At 41.7% G+C, this 24,649-nt stretch overlaps 1 protein-coding gene and 1 long non-coding RNA gene across 3 annotated transcripts in view; both read left to right on the top strand.

Moving 5' to 3' along the window:
- Window positions 1-24,649, top strand: part of coro7 (coronin 7) — a 116,748-nt gene that overhangs the window by 3,343 nt on the left and 88,756 nt on the right. Inside the window, exons 1-4 of one of the 2 annotated variants that reach the window (XM_035996875.1) lie at window positions 1,101-1,288; window positions 1,563-1,567; window positions 2,270-2,346; window positions 6,445-6,495. In XM_035996875.1, coding sequence (XP_035852768.1) covers window positions 2,302-2,346; window positions 6,445-6,495 — 96 coding nt within the window. In that variant the 5' untranslated portion in view covers window positions 1,101-1,288; window positions 1,563-1,567; window positions 2,270-2,301. Of the gene's footprint in view, window positions 1-1,100; window positions 1,289-1,562; window positions 1,568-2,269; window positions 2,347-6,444; window positions 6,496-24,649 lie in introns of those variants that run through there. The other variant, XM_031312417.2, reaches the window with a different exon arrangement.
- Window positions 8,687-12,890, top strand: LOC116059387. Its single transcript, XR_004107296.1, has 4 exons — window positions 8,687-8,818; window positions 9,504-9,511; window positions 10,819-10,820; window positions 12,878-12,890. It is a non-coding gene; the product is annotated as an uncharacterized LOC116059387 (long non-coding RNA).

Below are 24,649 nucleotides of genomic sequence, written 5' to 3' on the forward strand. Positions count from 1 at the left end.
GCCCTAGCTTACTGGAATCTGCTGACTGTGGGTCTGCATCTTCAGACTCAGCAGCTCGGTTTACCTCAAGGATCTTTGGCCACACACAGACCTACCGCACACACGCACACGCACACGCACGTAAGAGTGGTCTGCAGTGCCCAGCATCTGCAGCGCGCTTTCATTCCTCTTATCTGTTGCCAACAGGGTATATTGTTTCACCAACTAGGTTGTGCTGAGCAAGCAAATTAGAGTGAAACTGAGTGAAATACGAGTATTTTCATTGACTTAAAATGAACTAATGCAGTTTCATTTCTTCTGCTCTCACATGTCAGCATTAACAAGAAATCCAAAGCTGAACCCAAACCCCAAATTATGCAGTACCATGGTATCACTATTTAGCTAGAGACTTGATCACCTGATCTCTGGCTGTGCGGCTGCATCTTGATGTTTTAGATGCCTGCTGTAGTGATCCTCCAAGTCTGCTTCTTCCGTCTTGTCTGTTGTGGCTTGTCAACAACTGTCAGAGACAGATCATAACCATTTCATTTAATGTTCAAAAGCGCAGAAATTCACCGAGGGTTGAGGACTTTTTCCATCCAAGAGGATGGAGAAACGTTTCTGCTGGTTAGGAGCGGATTGGATCTTTGAATTGTAAGCTGTGGTAAAGTGGAAGTGACGCTGCCACCCACTATTTCCCTCCCTCTGTAGGATTGGGCATCGAGAACCGATGCCTACTTGGAATCGTTTCAAAAATTACGATTCCATCGGAATCGTTTCTTTATTGGAATCGTTTAGAGGATTTTGTTTCAAATCCGATCATCACTTCCCAATTTAATATGCGCAACTTTTGGTTTCCGAAGCGACTAGGCGCTTGTTGTGTTGCAGCCTTGGAGCACAGTAAGCAGCGCTCTAGTATGGCTTTATTTTACGTTGAAAAAGCAATAAAACTGCAAACCACCATTGAATGAAAATAAAACTTTCCTCTTATTTGTGAAAATAGGCATGTGACCTGTTTCAACTCCACCCCTCAAAGAATCGGAATTGAATGGAAGAATCGGAATTGGAATCAGAATTGTTAAAATCAAAACGATGCCCAACCCTATCCCTCTGTGTGTTCAGGTGAAGCTTTGGCGTTTGTGTGATCCAGAGCTGCAGCAGCCCAGCGCTCCAGAGCTGACCCTGCGTCCAGGTCAGGGCAGGCTGGAGCTGGTGCTTTTCCACCCCACCTCCTCTGGGTTGCTGGCTGTGGGCAACACCAAGTCCCCCCTGATTTGGGACACCAGCCGCCAGGATACACCACTAGCAGGTAGCTACAGCTGGCGACGTTAACAGCGCCTGTAAAAGCTTTTTCGTGTGCACTGTTTATATTAAAACACACACCACAACCCAAATTATTTTTGTCGTAAGTCTTTGTCGTACATTATGCACTGTCTGCATTTAACATTTCAGTCTCTGTCAGTTAGTCTTCAATTTTTGTTGTGGCCTGTTTTTATTTATGTGCAACATGAATATAATGAATATTTGGATTAAAGTGGTTGGTTTCCTTTTTCCATTGGGGACTGACACTGCCTGCGGAGCAGCAGAGGTAATTTTTTGATTTGCTGTCCTGGTCCCAGTCTCCCTGGACTGGCCTCAGGATGCAGTCACTATCCTCTGGCCTCAACCCCCCCACAAACACTGCCCCCTCTACCCATCCCATGACAGCTAGCCTGGCTGCTGCTGCTCACTGCTGATCCAACTTTTCATTAGCTGTACCCCACACGCTGTCTTTCATCACCCTTAGTCCTCATTTGTTAGTGGTTGAGGAACTGATGGAAATTGATAAAAATCTATATTTGAATGAGTGTGTTTTTTCCCCTTTACTGTTTAAGTTCATGTCAGATCACTCTTTGTGTAACTATCTTAACAAGCGCACCACTCATCTCTTTTCATCTGTGTCAAGCTCTGTGCTCACTTATGGCGTTGCAGCCTAATATGTGTCATGCTCATAATTTCTCTCATGGGCCTAAACTGCAAGGACGTATGATCTGTTCTTAAATCATCCATACTCTGTATTATTGTGTGTTTTTTATTTTTATTTTGATCTGCTTGATTTATGGCTTTATCTCTCTCCTGCATTTCTCCCTGCAGTGACCTAAGAGATGTTTTCTGTAGTGTTTTTTCGTCTTTGTCTCCTTGTCTGTATATGTGCCATCATTCTGTGTTCAGTGTGTAACCCAACATGAACATTGTGTCTCTAGTCCTTTCCTTCTCTCATCTCTCTAAATGACGACGTGTGTGTCTGCAGTTCTGGAGCAGCATGGTGACCAGCTGCAGAGTATGTGCTGGAAACAGGACGGTTCCTTACTGGCTTCCTCTTGCAAGGTAATGACAACTCGCACTGCACCACACACACTTCATCTTTGATTTTAAAGCATTATAAAAACAAAATAGTAGTAGCATGCACGCATGCATGTATTTTGCTTTATTTACAACCGCTTTATTCCTGTATGGAAGTTTTCATTGTTGTAGTTGCAGTGCGTGACCACTAGATGCAGCCAGTGGCTCACATTCAGTGCAGCATGCCTCACATTAAACACTGCTGCTTGTTTTTCGGTTTATATAGTGTGCATAAATATGGGGTTTATTTCATCAAAATGTCAACATGGGTAATTGCAAATAAAAAGGGTGCGGATTACATCACACATTTGATCAGGAATTAGTGAACAGTTCTTTAGAGGGAAAAAGAATACACTTTGAAAGTCCTATGACGTAAAAGTTAATAGCTAGTTTGTTTTAATGCGCTAATAATGACAAAGAAAGAAATCTTGGCCGCAGTTGATAAAGAGCCTCTACATATTTTCCTCGTCAGACTGGAAACTGTATTAACTTGTTAATTACAGCACTAACAAGGGCACACGACTGTGTGTGAAGAATACATCTATCAGGGATTTAGTTCTGTCTCGAGCCCACCTGACCCCTGAGCCCCCGTATCCCCAGTACACACTTGTGTATGCCCCTTTGAACCCTCCCGTCTTCTGGTGCAACTGCAACTGACGACCACCACTCCTTTGGCAGTACAGTAGTTTCGTAGCATACAGGGAAAAGCTAAGAAGAGAGAGTCTCCCAGGGATTTTATGCATCCACATGGCCCCATGTCATCAGGAAATAATCACACAGCTTGATGGGCTTTCCATTAGGTTGTTAATATTTTGTGTAGGAGGAGAAAGGAGGGAGGTGAGTTTATGAGTAGTGGGCAGAGAAAGAAAGAATTTATGAGTTGAGCTGGAATTGTTTCATGAATATTTGATTTATAGGAAGAGCTAGAGGCATTTTTATCAGTGGAGGTTAACATAATTCATTTTTATACCCCAATTGTGCACCACAGTGAAGTTTTCTATGTATTTTTCTAATTAATTGAAACAAATTATATATACAAAATATAACATATTCACTATGAATTCACATTCCTTTAGACATAGACTGATTGATGTGAAAGTGAGGCAGAGGTCCCTGGTGTATACTTTAGACAATGCATGATGAGCTTAATTGTGCTTGAGACGGAATAAACTTTGACACAAAAATCTTCCACATGTGGGTATTTAACCGGTATGATTGTCAGTCCACTCCCTGTTGTTTGTCTTTACTCTGACAAGGGACAAATTACTCTTCCCGTCACAGGCTACGTCCAAATCACGACATTAACCATGACAGGATAATCACCTAGGCCAAAAGCTACCACCCCTACTATTGGCCTTTTTAAAAAAGAACGAGGCACCTGAAAAGAAAGGAGCAGGGGGGAAATGTGAGACAAGATCAGAGTCGGGGGGGCCTCTGAGGTTCTTGCCCTGTTGGGCTCTGGTGTCATTTAACCAAAAGGCCCCTTTCCATCTCTCCAATCCAACTTATTAAAGCAAATAGGGCCCGCCAACATGTGGGTCCAATCCCCCGGCTCTCCCATAGGGTAAACATTGGGGCGCATTGCTGGGAGGAAGATGAAGGGGAGACCACCACCCTAAAGGGCAGGAATCATGACAGGCCTGGTTTGGACCTAGAGAGATGTATATTTATGACACACTTGGAGAGAGAAAGGCGCCATTCATTTCAGGGAAGAAAAATCCACAGGTTGTACCAGCAGTGAGGGAAGACAGCCTGTGTTTATCTGAATAGTGGACAGGGTTGTATGCTGAATGCAGAAATGAGGTGTCACTGGATTTATGGTCCACGGTCCACCTTGAATTTTTTTTTATAACTGAGCTCCATACCATATTTCCTGTGGTGAGAAGAGTGAGATAGAATTATTGATGAGGGGATCCTGCAGTCTCAAACTGACAATCACAACAGTCTTTGACACCGGTAACCGTGGGAGCCTGGGAAGGGGAGGCTAGCATTGCATAGTGTTTGACGAGAGAAGAGAGGGAGCACCCCTGGTCAACGATTCCCAGCATCAGTGTGTGTTTGCGTACATGTGAAAGTTGTGTGCAGCAAACTCTTTGTGAAAACTCATTAAGAGCAGCTTGAGAATGAGGCTCCATCACTTTGATTAAACAGCTGCTCTCGCAGCACACACACACACACACACACACACACACACACACATACAAATGCACACATGGCTATCCTGGCCCTCCATATGTGCATTTATTAGTTGACGTGGTGTGTGTGTTTATATGGTTATTGTCATAGGCTTAAGAGAGTGTGTTTGCTTGTCTGAGTGTATGTGTGTGTGGCTTGGTGGCCACATCTGTACTTGAGTAGCCCCTCATCTGTGTGTTTGCACAGCCAGATAGTATCCTCCCTCATTGTTTGCACAACAACACTTAGGTTGATATGCCAGTGAGTGAACTTAATATGGCAAATGTATGTTTGTATATATGTGCATATATGTGTGCATTTGGTTATTCTAAAGTGTGTTAGCAAGGTCAGGGAGCTGAAAGGATGGTTGGCTAAAGAGCTCCAACACACAGTCAATTGACAGAAAATTAATCAGCAACTGTTTTGATAATTGATTCTTTATGTTTGCCAAATGCCTACAATTTGGGGGTTTGGTGACTATTTGTCATACATGATAATAATCTAAATATATTTGGGTTTTAGACTGTTGCTCCTAAAAAAAAAGAAGGCATTTGAGGATGTCAACTTGGACTGTTGGGAATTGTAATGGTAATTTTTCACTATTCACAAAAGAATTCATTCATTAATTGAGAAAATAATCAGCAAATTAATTGATAATGAAAATAAGTGTTAGTTGCAGCCCTAGTTGGCTATCTACCAAAATGATTGGTTGAGCCAACCAACATTTACCAGAACATGCGTGCTTGTGTTCTGTGCTGTTACACTCTGAGAATGCTTACAGGTCAGAGATGGTTTAAGCCAGATTTTGGTATTTTTGCAACAGGTGGGCTCTCATCCACAGGTTATGTGGTTTAAAAGTGTGTGTGTTGTTCTGGCATTGCTCCCTGAGCCTTTGGCTTAAGCCTAGGTCACAGAGGCCTCAAGCCTTGGGGCATCATATTAGTGGGTGGGCAGGCTACACAAACACACAGACAGAGAAAGAGAGCACATAAAAAAAAAAAGTTTGCTATGTTAGGTAATAAAACCGCAAATAAATTCCCTCACGGATTGTTGTGGAGAGCAGGACAAAGAGAAGCAAAAGCTCACATCGATCGTGTGTGTGTGTGTGTGTGTGTGTGTGTGTGTGTGTGTGTGTGTGTGTGTGTGTTTCCTGATTCTCTTTGATGTATATATGTGAGTTATGTGTGTGCCTGGTTTAGTCTAAGTCTATATACTTATTACCTGCTATCAGCCCTGTATGTCTGCTGTGATCACAGTCACACAGCGATATTGAGTGACACGGTAGAAAGACGCGCATGTCCCGGTCACAGCCTGATCCCATTAGTCCCCATTTCCTCTCAATCATGCAGGAGGCTCTCTGATTGGCTGCTGTGATTGATGCCAAATGCGTGTTTGGGCTGACCGGGGTCAAGGCACACGAGGCTTCGGAGAGGTCACTGGATTGCATTTGCCAACGATGAATCAGTCAGATCACACTGATAAATGGAGAAACTTCAGAGAGCTTGTGTTATTCTTTAACTGAACTATACTAAGGTGGAGGGACTCTTTTATTAATGTTTTTAATATGCGGCTTTCATATTTCAGTTGTCTGTTTTGGTTTCTATGAGAAAAAACGTACAGCTGACTGAGGAGCATTTCATTTCTTCCCCTTTCTCTGTGAGAACTTAAAATCTTGACCTTGGACATGCTCTTTGACCTCCTTTGCACGTCTTAATTATTCTGCCATTTTGTTAGGTACAGCTATCTAAAACTAATGCATCCTAATACTGAAATAAAACAGTCTGGCAATAAATCCTACCCTCATGAAGGTTATGATGTTCAGCTTTTTGTTGAAACTGTAGAGAGGTGTTGATTCAACTGTATGATTTATGTGTTTATTTATTTATTTATATTCTTTCATCTGTCTAGGACAAGATGCTGCGAGTGTTTGACCCCAGAGCCCAGCTGACGCCTGTTCAGGTAAGTCCCCTAATAAAGCCCTCACCACACGGTTCTGAACACCTGGCAACTGCTCTTAGAAAACAGGGAAATCAAATGCAGCTTAGGAAACCATGTATTTAGTACAGACTTTTTGTGTACTTTATGTAGTCCTATTTAAGGAAAACAAGGCAGAAAAAGAGTCCTTGTCACTCCACTGCCATTTACTGTAAGTATGTTTGTTCCACACTGCATTTAGTGATGATAAGCATGTTGACAGTAACCCCGTTAGCTCACCACCGGCCACTCTCAGTGATTCATCTACTATTGATTTATGGATTTGCTACACAAGCTGCAGTCTCTGCTCTCCTCTTCCCACGGTACCCATCCCACACTAACCTAGCACCACCATGAACCTCTCACCGCTCTCTCCTTTCCTCATTGGTAATCTCTCACCAATGACAACCAGGCCTGAGCCAATAGGACTCTGTCACAACCAGCAGCAATGAGGAAGTGGAGTGGTAGACCGTTTGTATGTTAAGGGAAGATTAAGATGTGAAGGGGGGGGTTGAGTGTTGTGAGAGGCCGGTCAATGTTGAGCAAATATTCTCACACTTTTCAGTGGTGGACCTCCCAGGGTGTTTTAATTACTGAGATGCTTTGTCTGCCTTTAGGCCATGGGCTCTCTCATTTGTAAATATGAGGAATTCTGCAAAAACACTACATGCCGCAGCAGACATACATTTTAGACCACGGAAATACCTGGAAGGCACATCACCCTGTGTCTCTGCGTATGATTGTGTATGTGCTCCCCCCCCATGTGTTGTTTGGTATGCGTTTTTGAAACGTTGACACCTCCGTGAAAGGCATGCTGTTTCAGAGGTATGTGATGTCATTGACTCTGACATGGAGGGAGTCGGCAGTGAAAAAGGTACATGGGAACTACAGACTCTATATATTTTTTTTTTTTAAATATTAATATATAATTAATAAATTATATTAATCTATATCTATGTGGCTATCTGCCACATGGTGAGTAAATGTTTGTACCAAAATAGTTCTGTTTTTCAGTCTTAATTTTCAAGGTGCAGCTACTTTCTTCTGCTCCTCTGCTGTCTGCATGTCGGAGCTTTGCGGGGGGCGGACCGACGCGCCCACACACAAACACTGGCGCACATACCAGACACCACATCACTTCTGTTTACTGATAGCTAGCGTTTACCTCAGGCTAATTAATTAACTAGTAAGTGGTGATTTTTGGCAGCCAGCCTTCCAAAAGATAGGGGCCATTCTGCTGCATAATGAGTACTTTTACTTTTGATACTAACTGCTGTTGATACGTATGTACCTTTTTACTTAAGTAAGATTTTTGATGTAGGACTTACTTGTAACAGAGTATTTTACATTGTTGTAAGTAAATGAGCTGAATACTTCTTCCACCACTGCGGGCCGTGAACTGGTACTGGGCCAAGGAACATTTGCTACAGGGCCGTTAGGAAATGTTATAATTCCATAAGTACAAAAGAAAACCAGTCCGTCATCACTACTTTTTTAGCATTCAGCAGTCCATGAAATCTGTATGTGGACACTACCTGACTGTTGCTGAGAAATCTGTGATTTTTATTTTTTTATTTAGTAAGTAACCACCAACCAGGTCAAATAAAGTTGTTTTGTTTAGTTTAGCTTTTATGCCCACTCACTCTCTTTTTTTGTACGGTCCTTTTTCTCTCTGTCTTTCTCCCTTCTGTATAATATTTAAAGTTGATATCAAGGCAGAGCCCCCAAGTGGTAAAACTAATAACATCATTTTACATTTAAATTTACATTTGTGGTGTAAAAGGTTGCTTTTAGACTGCTGGGCCCCCAGACCATTGAGCCAAGTCTACTAGTCTCTCTACCCCCCACACACACACTCTCTCATTAATCCTATTGGTCTCACTGCCATGGAGAGGAGGACCAAGGAGTGAAGAAGCCTGAGTCAGCATGCTGTCCTCCTCTGCACCCCACACATGGCTTCACCACTTCACACCAAAGAAGAGTTAGGACCCAGTTCAAAGTTATTAGAGGGTTGCTCTTCCCTTTTTAGTTTTGCCCTCTCTTGTTTTCTTGTTATTTGTGCCTATCTCTCTGAAATATCCGAGGTCTTTAATTTGTTTAATTTGGAATTTGGAGAGCCTCACACTGACAGCTTTCAGATGTGCGACTCTCTCTCTCTCACTACTAATAGAGAATGGGAGAGCCAGTGTAGGGCTGTGCAATTAATCGAAATTTAATCGAGATTATGATTTCGGCTCCCAGTGATCACAAAAACAGAATCATCAAGAAAAACAATTATTTAGCTCATTACGTTTTGCAAGTAAACTCTGTGTTCTGAATGAAAAAATTAAAGTTTAAATAGGAAAAGTATTAAGGCAAATTTCACTGTTTCCACTGTTTTTTAAGTTCAATAATTGAATTGAAAATCTTTCCAGAAGTCAACGAGTAATCGTGTTAAATTATCGTGATATTGACCAAAATAATCGTGATATATTTTTTTCCATAGAGCAGCCCTAAGCCAGTGCCACTACTCTCAGCACCCCATCTGCTGAACGATTGAAAGGGTGCGGGCGATGAATCTTAAACCCACTGAACATGATGAGGCCAGTAATTTGGATGCATAGAAAGAGTATGAAGCTCTAACTTCTAAATGGCCCAGCAAAGCAATGTTCACCACCATAAAACACAACATAGCATTTCACGTTGTATCAGCGGTTACAAGGAGATTCAACAAAATAGTTTGTTTGTGATGCAAGGGCACAGTGAAGCACTGCCATGTTCTCCAGTTTGCATTTTGATCAGTTTGTTGTTGTAGATGTGATCGCAGGAAAAAGCCAATCTGGCCACAAAGTAAACAGAGAGGGTTTGCAGAAAGTGCCCAAGCTATTTACGTTTGTAACCTCACTTGGAGGTCTGTTTGGCTTCTTACATGAGAGCCAGTCAGTTGTCAGGGGGATGGATGTCTCATGAAAGCTGCAGAGCATTAGAGTGAAGTGAGGGAATAGAGTGCATAGTATTTTTTGTTTTTTGAGGTGGCAAAGGTTTGTATTTCCCTGTAATACACAATCAAAGTGCTGTGCATCTAAAACAACCAGATCAGACACAAAAGGCCTAATATGTGCCATTTATTTATTTCCATCAAATGTTGTTTTTATCCATGCTTTTCCGGTACCATCATTACTGTCTATCCCATAGTCCAAATGGTTACTCAGAACAAAGGCTCACCTCACCTCTGTCAGTCACTTAAGTTACAGTCATACTATTGCTGATAAACTTGGACGTTTGCACCATGAGGCTAGTCTGTTTTATTTGGGCAGGAGGTGTACCTACATGCCCCCCATCCTTCCAAAGATCCAACCCCTGAGCTGGGACACAGCTCATGGGCCACCACTGTTGTCCTGGTTCCACCCATGGCAGCATGGTCGGGTGGGGCTGGCTCATCCCTGTGGCCAGCACTGAACTGTGTTCTCCCCTAGCCAGGTGGGGTAAATATAGGCCCTAATTACAGCCCTGTCCTCGTTGTATTTATGGGAAATAAGACTGTGTAGGGTAATTAAGGTCTTGGACAGGAGGAGCAGTATATACTGCATCTGTAATCAGTGCAAGTGTGTATGTATGTGCGTGAGCATGCAGGCAGTTGTATTTAGGTGGTTGGCACACACAGGGAGAGTGTGTGTCCGTACATGTGGCATCCTTTCGCTTCCTGTCCCACTACTGAAGAGCTGATTGAATTTCAGATTTGAGTTTTGTTTTCTTGTCTGTTTTTCATGACCCCATCAGTCCATTAATAGTAAATAATTAAAATGGAGCCAAATCAATTAAAATGTTGTTTTTTACAGATATAAATCACACACAGTGAAAGGATAACAAAGTGGTGAATCATCAAGCACCAAAGATAAACACATGTCGCATTAAAGTTTTTTTTTAATTTTTTATTCTGGGTTCTGCCCTCTCTGCCATAACATCCCTATACTGGCCTCTTGTTTTCAGATGAGTTTCTTTCACTTCTCCATGTAGTTCGGCCTCCGCCCTGCTTTCTTGCACTAAGCTACCCGACTGCTCAGACCCAGCACACAGGGAGAGAAAAGGCCGGCACATTTGCTGACCTGATCGTAATGGTACAAGTTGTTTTGTGGATGTAAGGACACGTGCCTTACACAGACATTTGTGTCTGCTCTCTCCTGTCTTATTGTATCTTTTGATATGTCGTGAATTTGCTGAGTCTGTGGTTCTGAGTGTGTCTGGTGTGTGTGTGTGTATACCATGTGTGCTTCAAATTACAGTGCTGAAAATACCCCTCATAGTTTTGGGCCAGTGCTGGCCGTAGAGCTGTCGATCTGCGGTCGCTGGAAGAGGAGGGAGACGGGAAAAGGGAATAGTTTGCTGGACTTGGGGGCCAGATTCCTCTTTTTCAGCTAAAGCTTCTGCTGCTTTGGGTGAAATTAGAGAGGACCACGAGCTGGAATGGGTTTGGACTTGAGGAGGGAACGCTGGGCAGGGCCAAGGGAAAGCACAGCGGTTTCATTGCTATAGGTGGCTGAGAGCAGCAACTCATACCATCTTTTATATCCTGCCATAAATTTTTTTCTCTCTCTCTCTCTCTCTCTGTGTGTTTTGTTAGTGAATAGTATGTTTGTTAATAGTTTAAAGTAAGTTAATAGTCAAAACATTTTTTATGTTACACTGTTACGTTGTCTTCTTTTTTTTTTTTTTTTTTTTTAATTATTTTTTTTTGGCTTTTCCGCCTTTATTTGATAGGCCAGCTAGGTGAGAAAGGGGAGGGGGGGGGGGGGGGGGAAGAAATGGAGGAAATCGTCACAGGTCGTATTCGAACCCTGGACCTCTGTGTCGAGGCATAAACCTCTCAGTATATGTGCTCCTGCTCTACCCACCGAGCCAACCCGGCCACTGTTACGTTGTCTTTCATAATAAGTTTATTCAACTGTTATAAAAATGTTTATGGTAGGTTTTTATGTTTAAGAAAAATGGAGGGGGCAAGCTTAAATACAAATTGAACATTTAGAGTTCAATGAGTACCGCATACATTTGTATAAAAGTATTTAAAATATGTAGATACAGATATGGAAATTTCTTTCTCAGTCCCAAAAATGCTCACTATTCTGTAAATTATTTCTTCTCACATAATGTCAACACTTGCCAGAGAATGAGATTTTGATACTTCCTGCAGAATTAAGCTTGTTTAGACTTTGGCGAATGTCTGGTAGTAACACCACAGGCATACGGAGTCAACATTATGAAATGTGAATATAATGTCTGTACAGACCGGGTGCTCATTCCAAGAATGTCACAGCCTTACTCAATGCTGAGCTCTACATTCCAGCTACACAAGCTGCATAATTCTACCTGAAGCTGAGCCAAAAATACTTCTCTATGCATGTATATAGCCAACATACACGATAATGCTTGTTGGCTGGAACAATACCATTCATGATAACATGTGATTTAATAGCCAGTCTCTCTCATACACTGTTTCTGCATCTGAAGTGTGGCTGTTAAACACAGCTTTTTACTGCTGAATATGTGTTTAACATAAATTTCTCTTTCCAGATGTAAACATGACATAGCAGAAATATTCCTCTGTACACACAGCAGCATTCTCCTTCTCCAACATTTCAGCTCCCCAGTAAATGTGTGATGGCATGAAGCATACAATTTAACACAGTAGTGCAAGATATAATAACAACTTATTTTTTTTGACAATGATGACTGGGAGATGACTTTTATTTTCTTTATAGCAACACTATGATGCACTCACATCCTCTCGCCTGCTTGTAAAAATCTCAGGCCTCATTCATAAAGACAGAGAGAAAACACCTGGCAAGAAATATGTCTTCAATTGTACAAATGTCAAGCTGCCAATTAGTACGTTGACCCCCATCTAACCGTTGTACTCCCTTTGACCTTTGGCTACTCATGGCTGATAATAATGTCATCTATTCTTAGGGTGCGTTCCGAGATCGCCTAGTAGTTTCCTGAGAAGTGGACTGCATAGGGTATTCCGCCATGTTAAGTAAGATTCCAAACCGTAGGGAGCAAACATGCTCCGTTCAAAGGGAATTGCAAACTGTGTAGTGAACAACTGAACAACGCTTCATCACTTCGCCTGAAGCTCACAAGCAAGATTAACCATCAGTCGTTGTGCCTCGCTAAAAACGACAGCGTACGTCTTTTAAATTAATCAAAACACATTCATTCACAAGTTAAACATACATTTCAATAGAATACATTTTTATAATGGTATCAGTTTTTGTTTCAATGTTTCAGTTCAGTAAAGTAACATTTCCACAGTAGCAGCAATGTATCCAAGGTGTATACGTTACCAGGTTAATGCAAAGAGGAAGTGATATCTGCCTTGGTGACGTTGCAGTGTGTTCTGAATGGAGGAATTTTGTTGAGTGAAGTTCCCTTAACTGACATTCCCTGATCAGGGAGTAAGGAGAACTGTGGTTCAGAACGCAGCCTTAGTCATGGCTTGGCTTCACTTTTCAACCTGCGTTATGCTGCATCAAAATGCATATATTCACATGTTTAAATACCAATATGAGTTTATTTCTACAGGTCTGTTTCTTCTTTAACATTAGCTATTTTTGTCCTTCTCTGCCCTCGCTCACCTCATTGTCTCACTCATGGGGTTTGTCTCTTTCTATATACTCACCCTCTTTTCCAAACACCCTCATGCACGGTGCATTGTGCCTGCATCTTCCTCCATCAAGGCCCTGCTGGATTTAGGACCTGGTAATAGCCAGTGGTTTAACTCAGCACAGATGTTGTGCCCTCTTTCTTCTCATCTCTCTCCATCCCCCTGTGTTACTGGCCACCTCTCTGCCAGTGTTCATTATAGTTTCAATAATTTTGGCAGTGCGGAGAGGTGTCTTTCCTAATGAGGGAACAAACTCTAAACAGTTCGGCAAAACAGTGGCATAAAATCTGGATATTCCATTGCTGCCTTGGATGGAGTCTGTCTCAATTACAATTGATACATCAATGCTTAGTTTTTATGACTTAACTCCTCTGTGCTTATTTTTATTGTAAACTAAGGGATAATCTTGCCTTGGGTTTGGTTTAATGTCATTTTTGAATAACGCTTTGTGTGTGTGGGTATAAACAAAAGGATGAGTTAATGATTGTTGGTCAGTCTGGTTGCTGGAAAAGGATCTGAGGGGGTCAAGAAGTGCAGGGGTGAAAGAAATGGGGGACGTTTGAAGTTTTTAGCTGCTTTAGCAAATTGTGTGTGTGTGTGTGTGTGTGTGTGTGTGTGTCTTTTTTGGAGGAAGGGTAAGAGTGGGTGCCAGCTGGCAGCGACAAGTTCTTTGCTCACATGTTTGTGAGCAGAGGCCTCATTAATGTGCTGGCTGCTCGGGGACTCAACTAATTACGGCCCTATGCACACATGTGGGTGACACCTGGAGCCAAAACTTGATGACGATTAGCTGTTTTTTCCTGCTGCATCCTGAGAGGGAAGAGTCAGCCTTCTTCAGCTGTCAGCCCTATTTTGTGACTGCATTTTTTTAAAGAGCTGAGGGACAAGGAGCTGGAAGAAGGAAGATTCAATAAAAAAAAAAGATAATTGTGTCTTGGTAAATGAGATCAGTCTTCATGGTAGTCACTTGTTTTGGCAAGTTTCTGTCATTATTTAATACAAGAAATTAATCACAACCTTTATCATTACATAGTATTCATGTGGATTTGTTATTTTTTCATCCTGCCATCATGATGTATGTGTGTGATGTATTTAAGTTACTGGGACCTTGAATTTCCCCTTGGGGATCAATAAAGTATCTGTCTATCTAATTTGGTCTTTTTTGGCCTTTTCACAGCCGAAACAGCAGAATGAGGTGTGAACTGGCTTGTTGCTGATCTTCTCTACCCGGTGTTGTTTTAACATTGATCGTTTACTGTGGTTTGTTTACGTGTGTGGTTTTGTGGCATGCAAGTATCTGAAAGCAGCAGGCACTGTTTGTGTGTGAATTGATGTTTGTACCAATGGTACAGATCAAGTGGGATTGTGTGCATCAGACCTCTGGTCATTGCAGGGAGTTTAATTACATAGAGGGCTTGATGTGTGCGTTTTGTGACATACACTAGCATGTGTACAAGACAATCATTGACCGAGCAGCATAGCAGAAGTTGACCTGTCAGACTGTCAGATGAAATCCACATATACATTGGTATACAGTAGGCCCCCACACGACATAGCGAGAACAAGACACAGCTGAGGCCAACCTCAGAGAGCCCAGAGGGAAATAACGTGCAGTGTGGGCTCCATCCGTGGCTAGGCTAGCTGACCTTAGTGTGACCAAACGCTGGTGCTATTTCCATTATCCTGGTTTTCTCCGTATGCTAGCTTAATCATACCGGTGGTTAGCTAAGAGGTCAGACAGTGGTGCTGCATATAAGAGGTGAGAGTTTTAAGACCGACAGCTTAGTGAACTCATTCTGTACTTTTCTCAGTTAGACAACTAACTAGGGAGCATGCAAAAGATGTGTTGCCTACTTACAGAGTCTTGTTTTTTTGTTTTCTAAGATACAAAGCCAAGTTGTAAGGCATATCTTGTAGGGCTGCCCAAATTGGAAAATTATGTCTGACATTGATTACTGTATATCCTTTTTTGCGTTATATCACCTCGTATTTGATTCGGTCTAAAAAATAATTGTATTTGTAAGATTTTCCATTATTTCAGCGATCTTTTGTAATTATTATTTTGTAAAAAAAAAAAAAAAATAAGGTTGTATAATTAGAGTTATCATTGGCAAAATCACAGGACAGATCAAGTGGAATAACAGCTGAGTGGTATTTTGCTGAAATCTAACAAATCATAGCCATGCATCATTGATGAAGTGTAAATATTGCTGATATAATTATGTTAATCACTTATGCACAGTTTAACATGGCAAGGCATCTTTATTTGTATAGCACATTTCAGCAACAAGGCAATTGAAAGTGCTTTACATAAAACATTAACGAGCAATTAAAAACAATTAAAAAGATAAAAACAGCTAAAATAGAATAAGACAGATATTAAATACAAGAATAAAAGTTACAATGCAGTTGCAAGAAATAAACAATTACTTTAAAAAAATTAGCATCAAAAAGAGAGGTGTTAAGCCTTGATTTAAAAGAACAGAGTTGCAGTGGACCTGTAGTTTTCTGGGAGTTTATTCCAGATGTGTGGTGCATAAAAACTGAACGCTGCTTCTCCATGTTTAGTTCTGACTCTGGGGGACAGAAAGCAGACCTGTCCCAGACGATCGGAGAGGCCTGGATGGTTCATAATGTAGCAGCAGATCAGAAATGTATTTTGGCCCAAAAGCGTTGTGCTTTATAAACCAACAGTAGTATTTTGAAATCAATTCTTTGAGATACAGGAAGCCAGTGTAAAGACATCAGAATTGGAGTGATGTGAGTTTTTAGGGAGACCTGTAAAGTAGGTCGAGTCTCCTGTAGCTAAAAGCATGGACAAGTGAGTCCTTTAACCCTTAATGTCTTCTCAAGGTGATAGTAGGCTGACTTTGCAATTGTCTTAATGTGGCTGTTGAATTTTAGGTCTGAGTCCATGACTAGACCAAGAATGCTGGCTTTGTCTGTTGTTTTTAACATTGCCAATTGAAGCTGAGCGCTGACTTTAAATCATACCTGGGATGAATGTTTTTTTTTTATTTCACCACCTTGACTATTTCTCCATATTACATAATATCAATTAACTGACCAAAGTTAAGCAAACTGATGCATCAGTCAGTCAGGACCAATGTAAATTTACATATTTCTAACTGGACCCTGTGTCGTATGAAACTTGAAGTAAAGGGGAATGTCTGGAACAATGGTGCAGTCAATGACTCGCTCTACCTCCTGAGCCACAGCTGCATACCTGCATTGGCACTGAATGTTTTTCCTCTATGCTTACTGTTTCTGTGAGCATAGGGGGCCCTGAAATCTGGCTAACACATGTCTTAAAAATGCCACTTCCACAGGTCATCTTTTACTAATTGAGCTTCTTAAGACAACAGGTTCTGCTACAATCTGTGGTTTCATGCAAGAGCTAAATAGTTCTCCCAGAGTGAAGCTGTTGAGTGTTGGGGTAAAGTTTGCGTTGGAGGGCCTGTCGTATTTGGGATTTCTCTCCAGAGCAGTGTGAGCGGCGGCAGGAGATTGAGCAGTTTGTTAGCATAGTGAAGATGAGGTAATTAATCAAGCTGTCAGTCAGAGTTACATAGAGTATGCCAGGGCTCAACACTTGGGCTCTGGGCGTTTAAAATATATAAGCCTTAGCATTGTTTAGCATGTTACACACTTGATCTCATTGCACATGTATGCCCCTTTAGGCTAACACCTGCTGCAGTAATTATAATTACATTAAACTTGTTTTTCTACCATTCGTTGCAGAATTTATCTTTGATATATAAGATTTCTCAAGTCCTTGAAGTGGATGCAGGAAAGTTCCAATATCGCACTTTGATTACAGCAAACAAATAGTAGATCAAGAAAGGTTTGTAAAACAAAAGAATAGCCTCCAGTATTTATACAGATTATCATGATTATGCACAAATTACATGAACATGACATGCCTTGCACACATGTGCCTCCCGAGCGAATCCCACTGTGCACAAATCATGTTTCCATACAAACGCGTGGGGGTACTTTGAAGATGTGAAGCCTCTATGAAGTGGTTTCAGGGAGGGAGCAAAGCCAACCAACTGTATCCGTCGCAGCTATGAAAGAGCCATAAATGACAACAGGCACTGGAGGGCTGTGTCAGGCTACAGGGATTGAGGAGCTTCATGGTGTCTCCAACAGTGTGGGCATGATTAACTCTGTGTTGTGTGCTCCTACTCTGAACACACCCTCTCTTTACAAGAAACCGTCCCAAAGAGTCATCTCTTTGTTTTTTACAGAGCAGGTCTGGTGTGCATATTCTCATCAGCTGGGTGTCGGAGTTCTTGCTGTTGTCAGCAGCATCATTCCTTCCTCTGTCATTAGTGCCCTGTCCTGTCCCATAGATATCTGTTTGGATTTAAAGGACCAGTTACTAGCTACTGCATCTCTAGAATATTCATTGTTTTAACCTCAATAACCACAATAACCATCAAAAACCGGGACCAAAATCTCTTCTGGCTCTCTAGTGCTTCTTTTGGACTGAAACGCGTATTCGGGCAATTCAATGGTCCCATTAATCATGTTAGTTCCAGGAACCGACCAGCTCTATATGATGCTCTGATCCAAAACCAGCCTTTGTGACCTTGGGTAGTTTTCCCAGAGGTACAGTAAGCACAGTGCAGTTGGTGCCAGTACCACCACAGTTTGGTGTGATTGACCACAGCCCAAGCTGGCACAGTTGCCTGGCTGGATTTCTGACTGTGGCCACACGGCCCAATTAGCACCGTAGCTCAACAATCACAGCCTTTCTGCCACTTTGGGATTTCATTTCATTTAGCAGGGCACTTAAACTGATTTGTTCGCCTAGCCTGGACCAAAAATCACAATGCAAGTCTACCTCACTGCACCCAAAACTTAGTTAGGAGGACTCAGAGTTGAGTTTGGAAAACGTTTAATGCCATCCTGATGTGTGTGATTCATGACTCTACCAATACTAATAGACAACACCATTGGATTAAGGGATTATTTACTTCCCATAATTAATTTTTAGCTGGCCCTTTTTCTTGATTCTTTGGCTCTTTTCCTGGATGCTCCATCAATCTAGTATATATAGGCAGATGACCGCTTGTCTGTAGTCATCCAAAATAAGCAAAATAAAAAACAAGTGAGCCTTGGCTAGATCTGTTGAGTGAATGATTGTGAGTGGATAGCAAGCAGCCTGCACTGGTTCAGGCTGGGAAATGTTTTTTACACCTGCCCTCTCAGATCATTTAACAAAGGCACATGCTGGATAATATTACTTCTTCACCACCAAATAGACATAGGCAGGACATACAGTATTTACGATGTTTTTTGGCTGAGCGTGTGTCCATTCACCTCCATGGATTAGTGTCACCTGACACAAATAATTGAATGAAACCTCCTGTTTAAAATCGTTGTAGCTCTTTTTATTAAGACGATCTGGAAAGTGTATTAGTTTAAATGTTGATGAGAGAACAGAGACTGCAGCAAACAAATGACTACAGCAGCAGTAGAGGTTAGGTAGTGTATTGCCAGCGCATGAAAGCCTACACCGGTGAGAAAGCGGGGCCTCCTGCGCTGCGGCTACCAGAGCGCTTGTACATACAAACGTCCTTTTTTCCTGCCTGATTTTTAGTCACTCATGGACAAACCACACATCTTATATTCAATGCAGCCCTAAAACATCTGTCTAGCCTGTGCTGTTGCTGTCTTTATCTCTCGTTTAATGTATCTTTCTCATTTTCTTCCTAACACTTTGACATTCGTTATCTTTTTACTTCTGTCATGCACTATGTCATCAGGGAACTGGTCTCTTGTTAAACTCCCTTTTTCCATCTACCTCTTTTCCCCTCTTGATTTATTTTTCCATGGGGTAGAATGATTCCTAGGGCCAGTATTTTTTCCTGCCCTCTTAAAACACAGGGTGACGTCTTTGCGGCGGGCAGTCAGTGGCGATCAGTCTCACAAAGTCTCCATGGGTCACAGAAACTAAGCCAGCTCTCTGTCCTGTCGGCCAGAAATGTGTAATTATTGATCCAGAGATTCATGATGTTTGAGTTTTACGTTTAAGCTGAAACATTCGATTTGTTGGTAAACCGAACCATTGATTGACAGAAAATTATTAGGAAACTATTTTGATAACTGATTAATTTGGTCCAACAAAAGAAATCATTTGTGCCCTATGGCTCTGGGAAACAGTGTTGGCATGTTTGCTAACATTTTATACAGAAAATAATCTGCAGATTGTGTATGTGAAAATGCTTTCAGATCTGTTGATTTTTGTCTGAGACCAAAAGTGAAACTGTAACAACATCCATGACAGCATTGCACCTGTCACCTTATGATAAAGGAAATATAGGATATGTGATACATGGTATATGTAGTGTTTTGGGAGCGTGTAGTATGAAATTGAGGAAATCCCCCCCTGAGCCCCATAAGATGGATGTGTCTTGTGTGTAAAACCAAGGGTGCAGTATTGCCATTTTTTCTCTATTTATTTCTCTATTCTCTATCCTCCTCTGTGGCTTATCTTTATCCCTCTATATTTGTTCCAATTGGGGCTAAGAGGAAGAGTGAAGGGATAGAAAAGAAAAAGATCCAAACTACTGACCTAAGGAGAAGAAATCTGGATATCCCATTCTAGCTGGATACTATATTTAACTGGGGATCAGTCCAGTTCGTATCACTAGTCCCTCCCCAGGGGCTGCAGGTCTTGCCTGGTGTCTGTAGAGTAGACCTGGCCTCGTGGCTGTGCTCATAGGCCTGTTGGCTCACATCTCAGCTAGTTTTTTTTTACTGCATGGTGCTTTTCATTTGCTGACACAAAGGAAATGAGACGGGGGAAAGAATGACTGCAGGCAAGGATGATGGCCGTAACAGTCTGTGAGGTGAATCAGTAGAAGTCGTACTTGGCTAAAATTTTAGGGTACACATTGGTTATTATGTATTTTGCCACTTAATAATTGTTTGGAAATTGCATGTACTATTATTAGTATTCGCTGATGTTCTTGTTCATCCATCGTGAGTTTAAAGGGGTAGTTCAGAATTTTGGACATAGGACCTCATTTCCAAGTTAGCCAGTGTGTTATTTATCAGTGGAGACCGTTTTCTACACTTTTCATCCAGTCCTTCCAGTTGCAGAGTTCGCTGGTGCTAGGCTAGCGCAAGTCAACAGTATCTGCTAGCCTGCCACTAAAAACAGTCTTACCCACTCCACAGTACACCCGAGGCAAATTAATTATAACGCCAGACTATCGATGTAAATGTCTGTGTTGATAGAATGTTAGAAATAAAACTACCCTTATATCGCATTGCAATAGTTATACTTTGTTCCCTGTAATTGGTAGCATTGGCTACAGCAGCGACGGAGTGATATTACCTAGGCTACTGAGAAAGCCGGTTTACATGACAAGCACACAAATTTATTTACCTGCCGCTGCAATTTGCATGTAAACTGTCCGAGCTTACATTACTTTTCTGTCAGCAATTACCTAAAGTTAGCGGTTAGCCCAGCCAGGTATCTACCAAGAGTGTAGCTATACCGTTAGCTAACATTGTCACTCTCCACAATGCATTGAACTGTAACGTTATCTCCACTAACGTTGTCAGTCTCAATCTATCAGTAGCAGCTAGGCTAACATTATGAAAGGGGCTAGCTTTATTAGCTAGAGTAGCCTACCAAAAGTTATTACCTGTTCATCAGTAGCTGTTGGTGCATCTGGAAAGACGGATGGAACCACATTCGTTGTCAGTGACTTGTGGTCCTTTAGATTGCGGGGTTTTCAAAGTTGTCTGGTCTAAAATGATCACTACACATTTGCCACTTGAGTAGAGTATCTGCCTTGATGTCCAAGCCAGCAGCAAGAAGCCACAGTTGGTTCCTTTCTGGATCTCCCAATGGAAATTTGTGGAAAATGTGTGGTGCCCATCTGTTTTTCTTTTTTTTACAATTTCCAAATGCACACTGAAACATCATGTTGCCTAGTCCTTAGTTTCCAATCCAATGCTTCAATACCAACGTACTAGGCTACTACTAGGTGTCCCGACTGTAGTGCGCTTCTCGGTTTACTTTTCAGCGCAGCACTACTAACCGGAGTAAAGTGAAAATTCCGCCACTGCTGAGAAACTAGTCCCTCAATAATGTAATGCGATCATTGAGATGCAAGGGTAGTTTTATTTCTAACATTATTCTATCAACACAGACATTTACATCGAAAGTCTGGCGTTATAATTAATTTGCCTCGGGTGTACTGTGGAGTGGGTAAGACTGTTTTTAGTGGCAGGCTAGCAGATACTGTTGACTTGCGCTAGCCTAGCACCAGCTAACTCTGCAACTGGAAGGACTGGATGAAAAGTGTTAAACGGTCTCCACTGATAAATAACACACTGGCTAACTTGGAAATGAGGTCCTATGTGTTCTGAACCACCCCTTTAAGATGTATGACCATCGCATGTCAGTGGGGTCACTCCTCGGATTTATGCTATTACAGCTGCACCTAAGGATTTACTCCGTGTTGTCATTTCCCTAGATTACACTCCCTGCCCAGCTACTGACCTTGCACATTCATTTTCATCTTCAGAAAGTGAGAGAGAGCAGAGGAAGGAGACATATGGAAAAATGGGCTTCTGGATTTTTTGGAGAAATGAGCGAAATGTAAGATGGTTCCAATTAACAGAGAAAAAGTAGCGGTAGGCAGCAGGGTAAATGAAAGAATAAAATGGCTGGTTTGATTTTCATCTTCCCCTCCTCCCCCGTTCTCTGCTTCTTTTACCCCCCCATCTGTCTGATTTTTAGAAGCCTGCCTGCTTCTGTAAAGTCAGGGTTACATTCGAGATAGTGAATCCTGACTCAGAAACACAAATTAAATGGGCCATGAAGACAGAACAGGATGAAGAAAACCCAGTAATTGCTGAAAAGACCAATTAGCCATGGATGAAAAGCCTGAGAGAGAGAGTCTGTTTCAGGGGTGATGAAAGCTACAAAGCAACGGTTATTGATTAGAGGAGGGGAAATTAAAGGAAAAGGAATGATGACTCTGTGAGACGAGTGGAAAGATGGAGAGGGGCCAAAATAAGGAGCAGGTTGAAGAGATGAGTGGCTGCAGCTGGGGCTATAAATGGTGTAGTGTTGCCTACAGTATAAGACATACAGTGTTACATAGCAAAGCAGGGACAAGAACTGTTGAAGAACTGGCAAACAAAATCCTTTGGTTACCATGAAATTGAGTTACAATAAGGCAGGGACACAATAAAGAGGCAACATATACATATCTACCATTACAAGTTTACTTACGATACTTTTTTTATGTGTCACAAGTCTCAATTTCTTGTTTGACATTTTGGGAAGTTTTGCTAATTTTGCCGAGTGTTAGATGAGAAGTTTATTCTCATGTATGTATAGCCGTTTTCACATATGAACTCCAGACTATCCGTGTCGGATGTGTTCTCACTTATTGGAAATACTCAGTTTGTTTAGACAAGGGGTGGCGCTGGGTAGAGCGTGCAGCAGGCAGGACAGATTACACCGCGTCATGGAGCCGTTCATAATTTAGTCATAAACAACTAAGTCTCTTGCTGTTCTCTAAATTTGTCTAACAGTTTTGGCATCGGCCTTAACCAACAGAAGTTCCCGAATCTGGTTGTCTCTCCAGTTAGACATTTTTGTTGCTCTCTTCATGCAAATCACCTCCTTCTTTACCCTCAGATGTTTGTTTTCTTCCAGTTTTGTGTGAGCGGCATGAAACGTCATCAACACGCCCAATCACTTACTGTGAATTTTTACACACAGTAAGCGCAGTACACACACAGAGATTATACAGATTTTGTACTAGGGAGCAGGGAGGAAAAACACCATTTGATGTCCGATCCAAATGATTCAGACATTTGCGTTCTAACATACAGCTCTGCTGGGTAATGTCTAGATAATTTCAGGTTTACAGTGCATGTGTGAAAGCGGCTTATGATAAATATGAAGCTACAGCCAGCAGCCGGTTAGCGTAGCTTAGCATAAAGACTGGATACGCTGGGAAATGGCTAGCTTGGCTCTGTTTGGCACTGCTTGCCATTTATGTAGCTTAATAATTGATAGACAGATATAAGTGTGGTATCTTACACTTGGCAAGAAGCGTACAGTATTTTAATCAAAATGTTGAACTATTCCCTTTAACTAAAAGCCCAACTGCAATACACAACTACAATAGAAAAACTGCCAATGCCGGCTGATATTTTGCTAATTTTTAGAAAAACTGCACTTGATGTGAAATGATGAATGAGTTTGAACTTTTCAGAGCAGAAGTATATGATTGACATTATCTACTCTAAACACGCATTATTTGACTGGAGGATCTCCCATTAAACTGTGTAATAAGACTGGGTGAAGTTGAGAAAATAAGCACTCGATCTTCCAGCACACTTAATTTATTTCTGCACCACTGGCACTCTTTGTTAAATACTTACACCCCCATTTAGCCAATACACATAGAGGTGGGAAGACAGACAAAAAGAGAGTCAGAGAGGGAGATGGAGGGAGAGATTGTGACAGTTCCCACTTGTGCATACAGACACCTGATATTTGTCCTGGTGGGTAAATCAACATTTTCTGTGAGTGACACAGATGTGCACTCCGTCTGTTGAGATGTTCAGAAGTTAAATAGCTGAGGGAGAAGGACAGAATGAGATGCAGTGATCCTCATTTGTTTATATTGGGAGAGGATATTTAATAGACTTATAAAACCATGATTGGCCAGACTGCTGACTGGCACTTTCCTGTGTCTACACATCTCTGTCTGCAAAGTGTTTAACCGTAGTGTAAACCCTGCTTGAGTTTGAATGGCATTATCCCGGCCAGAACGCTTTCCTTTTCTTCTTTTTGAGCATTATAGTTATTAGACCTGGTTTATCACTTTTATCATTTAGCAGTCTGAAAAATATTTTTCCACATCTTGATGCAGACACCTGTGTTGGTAATATTTTTTCCAGATGACTTCCTTTATTGTTTGTGTGAGCCAGCCACTCCAACAGGTGTAACTGATTCTTTACACCCCCGTTGTGTATTGTGTCAAGTCATGAACCATTTCTCTTTTCTTTCCGTCCTTCTGTGTGAATTCCATCTGCTTGGATCCTTTGTTTGGCTGCTAAGGAAAACATTTGTCTTATTTGTCCTTTTCTTCTTTCTCGTCCTCTCCCTATCCATTTCTCCCCGTTTTCAAGTGTGTCGTGATCAATTTGTTGCGTGTCTGTAAGGTTCAGGGGAAGGGGGAGGGGGAGGGTGGGCTCTATTTTAATGGGATTTGGGTGAAATTTATGACTGCAGAGGAGAGATACTGTTTGGCAACATTTATACACGCACACACACGGCCCAGATGTTGTGTCCTCTGGCTGCCCTGGGGTTTTAGTAGTAATATAGCTGCGTTACGCTTTCTTAAGCTGAAATGTTTATTGAGAAAAGGTGAGCTGAGGCCCAGCACAAACCCCTAATCCTCAATTGCACTTTTATCGCTCAACCCACGAAGCCCTGATGACATCTTT

This window comes from Sander lucioperca, chromosome 21 (assembly GCF_008315115.2).
Source record: "Sander lucioperca isolate FBNREF2018 chromosome 21, SLUC_FBN_1.2, whole genome shotgun sequence".
NCBI classification, from domain to species: domain Eukaryota; kingdom Metazoa; phylum Chordata; class Actinopteri; order Perciformes; family Percidae; genus Sander; species Sander lucioperca.